The 6000-nt window shown below is 36.6% G+C and overlaps 1 protein-coding gene across 1 annotated transcript; it reads right to left on the reverse strand.

The window, feature by feature from the left end:
• Positions 1–91: 91 nt before the first annotated feature.
• LOC112519711 (protein COP1 SUPPRESSOR 2) lies at positions 92–5427 on the reverse strand. The gene is made up of 6 exons (XM_025127949.1): positions 5193–5427; positions 4524–4751; positions 3056–3179; positions 1547–1620; positions 1084–1241; positions 92–474 (listed from the first exon to the last, which is right to left on the reverse strand). Exons 1-6 carry the CDS (start codon positions 5279–5281, stop codon positions 284–286), a joined length of 864 nt encoding a protein of 287 aa, XP_024983717.1. The 5' UTR covers positions 5282–5427; the 3' UTR covers positions 92–283.
• Between the last annotated feature and the right edge of the window lie 573 nt (positions 5428–6000).

A 6000-nucleotide genomic window follows, 5' to 3' on the forward strand; every position in this document is an offset into this window, starting at 1 on the left:
GATAGACACCGACCGGTTATAACTGGTCCCTATTTAACCAGCGGTACACAAATGAGGGGAAGGATGCAACGGTAAAGAATGGAGGTTTTGCAGCTAAACAAAGTTGTGTAAATAACCACACGAATGTATACATTGTAAACTAAAGCCACAAATTTATGAAAATATGCCAAAAACATGAGATCCTAAAAGCCAATTCTGGATCTAACCGAATGACAACACCTATAAATAACTATGAGGTGTCTATCAAGGATGTAAAACGTACAAGACACCTGAAACTCGTTTGTCATCTCCTGGTTACACGATGTCGTTCTCTTTTTCTGAACCGCTCAAGCATGAATTCATCTGTTGCCGCTTGTCTTCCACCTCCACCACCACCACCACCGCCACCTCCTCCTCCATCTACTGCAGCAGTATCACTGGCTCTGGATTCTCCGTTGCTGTTTGCCCCTTTGTCCTTGTAAAGCTCAGGATGATCTGTGGATCGTCCGTTAATACTGTTAGTGCATGTAAAAAGATTGTATAACCTAGCTCTGTTTATCAGTAAGCCATTGCCGCCCCCATCAAAATGATATGAATTATTAAATTGTAATTGATTCGGTGACAATGACAAGTCAGTCTTTACAGAAACAGTTTCTCTACTCCTTGGGATAGAGGTAAAGTCTGCTTACATTTTACCTTACCTAAATCCCACTTCGAGTGGGATCCACTGGGTTTGTTTGGTTTGGTTTTACGGTCAAAATTGATGCAACATAAAAAACTTGGGAGTGTCGGGTCCATATGCAAATGACAGCGGAAATAAGTGTCCACATTTTTATTTTTGTTTGTCCCAAAATAAGTGTCCACTTTCTACTTTCCAATTCTACCTGTATTTTTGAAATGGAGAAATTCGTCATTCTATCTATTATTAAGGGTAAAATTATCATTTAGTGAAAAGCGGTAACAATTGCACATTTCTAAAACCGTCTTTTTCATTGTGGACATTTATTTTGGAATGGAGGGAGCAACAGCAAGCAAAGGACTATTAGGTAGGTCAACATGTGCATATGACTATCAGACAGGAGACAAGAAACAGTTATTACATACCCCTCCTGAGTTTTTCCGCATAGTCCTTGCCACGTTGGAAATAGTCCGCGCTGTAGCTTGAAGGTATGGTAGAGTCGGTTTTAGCTCGGCCCATAAGCCTCTTCTCCTGCAGGAGCTTTTTGGCAGCCTCTGTTTCCTCTATATTTTTCAGCTTAAATCTACAAGGTTTCAACCACATAGCAAATTAACAAATTTCTGTAGGAGACAAGATGCAACAACCAATCCAAAGTCGATAAAAATACAAACTCAAACCCAGTCACATTAGCTTCAATAAATTCTCAAACCCTCAGGGTCCTTCCATTTATTACCAACTATTTAAAAGAAATCAGAGTTCCATGGATGCATTCTTTTAGAGAAAAAGGAAGAAAAGAAATGCTGTCAACTGTCATTGAGTACCAGGGAAGAAAAGACAATGGGAAAGGAGAGGAGAGAGAGAGAGAGAGAGAGAGATAATAAGACATACTCGATGGGAAGCTGGATTTCAGCAATTCCAGTCGTCCATTGAGTAGAGCTTTCCTCCGAGTTCCGTCGTTTGACCTAAGTAAACACATGGGGTGGTTAATATAAGCATCACAAGTTCGTGCATCATGAATAAAAGTTCATAGGAGGAGCTATAACATAGGTCTATTTCTTTCTCTTTTAACAAGTAATCAGGTAACAAAATGTTTTTATTACAATAAATCTATCCTTCTTTGTTTTCAGAAATTTGCAACTCCCAACTCTACAAAATTTGCATGAATAAATAATCGAAAATATTGTTTCCCTGCATCTCAAACCTCAATTGGTCAAATTCGGGGCACACATCTCCTTTCGATGGATACCGGATGAACATTATGCTTTCCTACTTAATGCCTACTCCATCCACCGGTCAACCTTAAAAGCCTGCTAAAGAGCGTGCACTTGGAAACATATACTACAGAAGCATCAATTTGCATATCATAGAAGCCTAGTACTTAAGAGGCTGCCAAGGTGTTGAGCTTTGCCATTTTAGAACATTCTCCATCAAGGAAAATGTCACTTCCGGTTTAACCAATAGACTAAGCCTTTAACATGTTAGACCAGGCACCCAATAGACTAAGCCTTTGGTTCAAATATAACATGGTTTCAGATTGCTACATTAGAGCATAGGGTAACCACATGAGAGCTTCTCTTCTTTTGGTAAAGGTCCACAAAAAGAGAGCTTTTGGTTCTGCCAGCAAAGACATTTAGCCATGCAAAGGGTCTGTCTTGTTGAGTTCTATGTGTTCTTCATTCTATACAATATCTTAGGTTTTTGGTGTTCATTGTTAAAAAGTTACTATAGAGAAATGAATAAACAAAGTTAAGAGGGTTTCTGGTCTCTAGCTTTTAAAAAATTAGGTGATTCTCCTTACATAGGGATGATTCAGGCATCAATCAAGAAATTCCCAAGCCATCTGTGTTGGAACAAATTGCCAAACTTCTGGATCCAAATTAGATTTTAGAGGGTTTCAGGTTCGCTTATGCCACTCGAACACCTCTACCTGACAGCAGATTGGGCCGGTTAATTTCCTGATCTGGTTGACTCCCTCGGTTTGCCTTGTTGGTTGACTGTTTCATTCATTGATAGGACTCCCTCCATTTAATCTAGGTCTTGGACCATTGGGTCTGTTGGTTGGATGTCCTTCAATTATTTTGACTAAGCTTAGGTTTATGTTTACTAGATTTAGGGTTTAAATATGGTATATAAATCCAAATAACATTAAGCTTACATCTCTCCTGTTCTTTTTATTTTGTTCTGAGACACCTTCTATCATATAAATTATCCTACAGAAGCAGAATTATGCATTTGCTCCAAATTGATATAATCACATAGAATGCTATGAAGACTTTTCACAACCACTGTAATGGAGTAACAGATTACTTGCAAATAAGTTCGGATTTCATCTAGGAAAGACCTCAACAAGGGTATATGAACGAAAGAGAAGGAATTGCATAAAGCCAACATACTCACCTTAAGATGCTCTGGAATTTTGTATAACTCATCCTCCGCATGTTTTATATCATTCTCAACTTGATTTGCCTCATCAATATTCTTCCCCTTTTTCTTAGCCAACTCTTGCTCAACATATCTTAACCTGCTCATTAGAAAAAAGATTGGTAAGTTTTTATCTTGTATACTACCCCAAGGTAATTCTACCAACAATGTCTTTAAGTATTATTTCTAGTGAACCCACCTAAGAGTTCAAATTATTAACCTCGATAAATTTTAACATAAGCATGTTGTAACACAAGTGATACACACACACACAGAGACATATATATATAGAGAGAGAGAGAGACAGAGATAGAGATAGAGATAGTTTGAAATTTTATTATTTGGTTTTTCAGTTTGATGGACAGAAAGGTTGCATCCAAATTTCTTACGCCTAATTTAACTTTCTCTATATAGCTCCTACTTTTCTCTTGTTCACTCAACACATATGCAGCTAAGTGGTGCTCAACAGCTCAACTTGTTTTAAAATACCAAGCACGAAACTATATTTACCAACACATATGTAGCGCAACGTTGCTCAATTTATAGTGTAACAAAAATGCAGCTCAATGGTACTCCCATCAAATCTTATTAACAGTAAATAGAAAAGTTGACGCCAAAGAGATCAATCAACTTCTGTCCTCTTGGTGGCTGCAAGGCGTCGAAGCACTACAGATTATTCAAGAATAACATTACTTGAACTTGAATTTTGCAGAGGCGTTTTATTGAAATAATCAAGATGTAATTCTTTGCTTTGATAGCATTCACCATTCCTTTCAGTGGCTATAAAAGTATAAGACGTTAAAATGGTTTTTATATTCAAGAATATTAGTAATTTGAAGTCTGCAGCAACTTCACCAGATGAAACATGGCAATGTTATAACCAGACAACAGTCTGTCAGTCAAAAAACATTTCTTATTTCAGTAAAGCATGAAAGCCTGACAGCATGGGAATGAGGCTGAATTTTGCATAGAAGGGAAACACATGCTTAGATGCTGGGAGACTAACATGGAAGGCACATGAATTAAGCTGTTCCATTGCTGGAAGCAATTCAGAGCTTAAACTTCTCTTTTCAAGAGACGAAATAATCAATGCCATGAACCAGATCAAGTTGCAGTGCTAAACAGTAAACACTTCTTCTGGAGCAGGGTATTACGAGAGCAAAATCTGAATCCTGGTGGTAGGAGTATTGAAAAAATATTTGATCTTACTACATGCCTGAAATTCCATGCCTCCACTCTTATTACATTATCTGTTGTCAAGGCAATACCTAAGTTAGCAAGGTGTCTCCTAAACCTTCTGAACTCGTCACCCAACTACGGTTGTAGGAATAGTAATTGATCATTTTCAGACAAAAGTAAAGTAGCACCTCATGCATGCAAGATGAAGATGGTGCAAAACCAACATAAATCTGGTAAAATACACTTAATAAGGTAAAATACATACATATGTGGATCTTCATCCATGACAGCAGTCTCCTGAGCAAAGGTATCCTGTAAAACCAAGTCGTCTTTTTCTCCATCCCCTTCACCTTTATCACCACCTTTGGAAACCAACCCACCAGCATTGTTGTTTCCACTAGCTGCAGCGGCCTGCCCTGTTTTAACAATTGCTGGGACTCCGGACTTCTTTTCCCTCAGTTTCTGAAGGAATTTGATCTCTTCTAAAGCTAATCTGTGTTCATCAATCGTTGTTAAACCGCTTGTTCAAGGGCATTCAATAAGCAAAGGAAAAAGAAAAAGAATGAATTCATTTTGAACTTTGATGTAAAGTGTAGCAAAATTAACAAAGATTTTGCTGCAAATTTACCAAGGTAGCGGGTAGGGTATCCCTTACCACAGAAACCAATAGTACAATGATTAGAGGTACTTCATCTCATATCCGAACTCATAGGGTGACATTTTTAGGGAGTCAAGGAGTTCTTCTTGCATCAAACATGTATCAGAACATCCAAACTCGTAAGTTAATTAGGTTGATTTAAACCATTATTGAATGCTTTCTTCAATCTCTACAAACAAAATATAGAAACCCTAGCAGAACATCAGAATCACTAAAACCCAATGATGGAAGAAAATTAATAAATCAAATACGCATTACAACATCCAAGCAACGTACCGCATTTCATTACCGTCTTCTGCAACTCCTGTTTGTTCATCTTCTTCTACTGCTCTATCTCTTTTTCGGAAATTTTTGTTCTTCTTCATCTTTTAATCCCTTTTCTAATCCCTTATCAAACTTTAACCGAATGAAATCAACTCCGCTTCACAACCTCGGCTCCGATATCGTCCGGGAGGGTCGCTCTTCTCTGGTTAGCGCTTCAATCCTTCTCTTCTCTAGAGAGAAATTTGGGTACATTCCATGGCTCCTGGACGGGGCCAATAGCGACAGGTCCTATTAGCTTGAGGACCTCCAGTGAAATTATGGATTTTGTCAAGTATTACATAAATCGTCCCTGCACAGTTACATATTTTCCATTTTTCCCCTCATAATATTATTTTCCATCAAGATAAGTACCAAGCATCCATATTATTGTCTCTTTCTCGGCAAAAAATTTACAATTAAATATTGTATATTTATTCCTTTTTTAGTGCAATTAATCGAGACTCAGTATTCCATTTTACATCTTTTTTATGTTGATATAATACGATTTTATGTGGTTTTGAAAAAGCAATAATGTTTTTATTTTGAATAGAAAATAAATTTGAAAATATCATAAACTTTTGAAAAAAAATATATCGATATCAGTATCAAATTAATCTTTTTAAAAGTTCTTATGTTTTGGTGTAATTTTCTTAATTCAAATTTTTAATTATAATTTAATTTAAGTTTAGTAACAAATAAATTTAATTTAGGTTTAATAATATAATTTTTTATAAAAATAATAACTAAATATTCTGTTAGTTATCAATGATTATCCTAATTA

The sequence above is a fragment of the Cynara cardunculus genome (genome assembly GCF_001531365.2).
Source record: "Cynara cardunculus var. scolymus isolate 2C chromosome LG 10, CcrdV1, whole genome shotgun sequence".
In the NCBI taxonomy this organism is placed as follows: Eukaryota; Viridiplantae; Streptophyta; class Magnoliopsida; order Asterales; family Asteraceae; genus Cynara; species Cynara cardunculus.

What these genes read in the sequence shown, in the direction of transcription:
- LOC112519711 (XM_025127949.1), bottom strand. Translation starts at nt 5,281, where the DNA reads ATGAAGAAGAACAAAAATTTCCGAAAAAGAGATAGAGCAGTAGAAGAA. An exon ending in GAAGACGGTAATGAAATGCG is followed by an intron (nt 4,752 to 5,192) that starts GTACGTTGCTTG and finishes TGATGAACACAG; the next exon opens with ATTAGCTTTAGAAGAGATCA. An exon ending in ATGGATGAAGATCCACATAT is followed by an intron (nt 3,180 to 4,523) that starts GTATGTATTTTA and finishes TCTAATGAGCAG; the next exon opens with GTTAAGATATGTTGAGCAAG.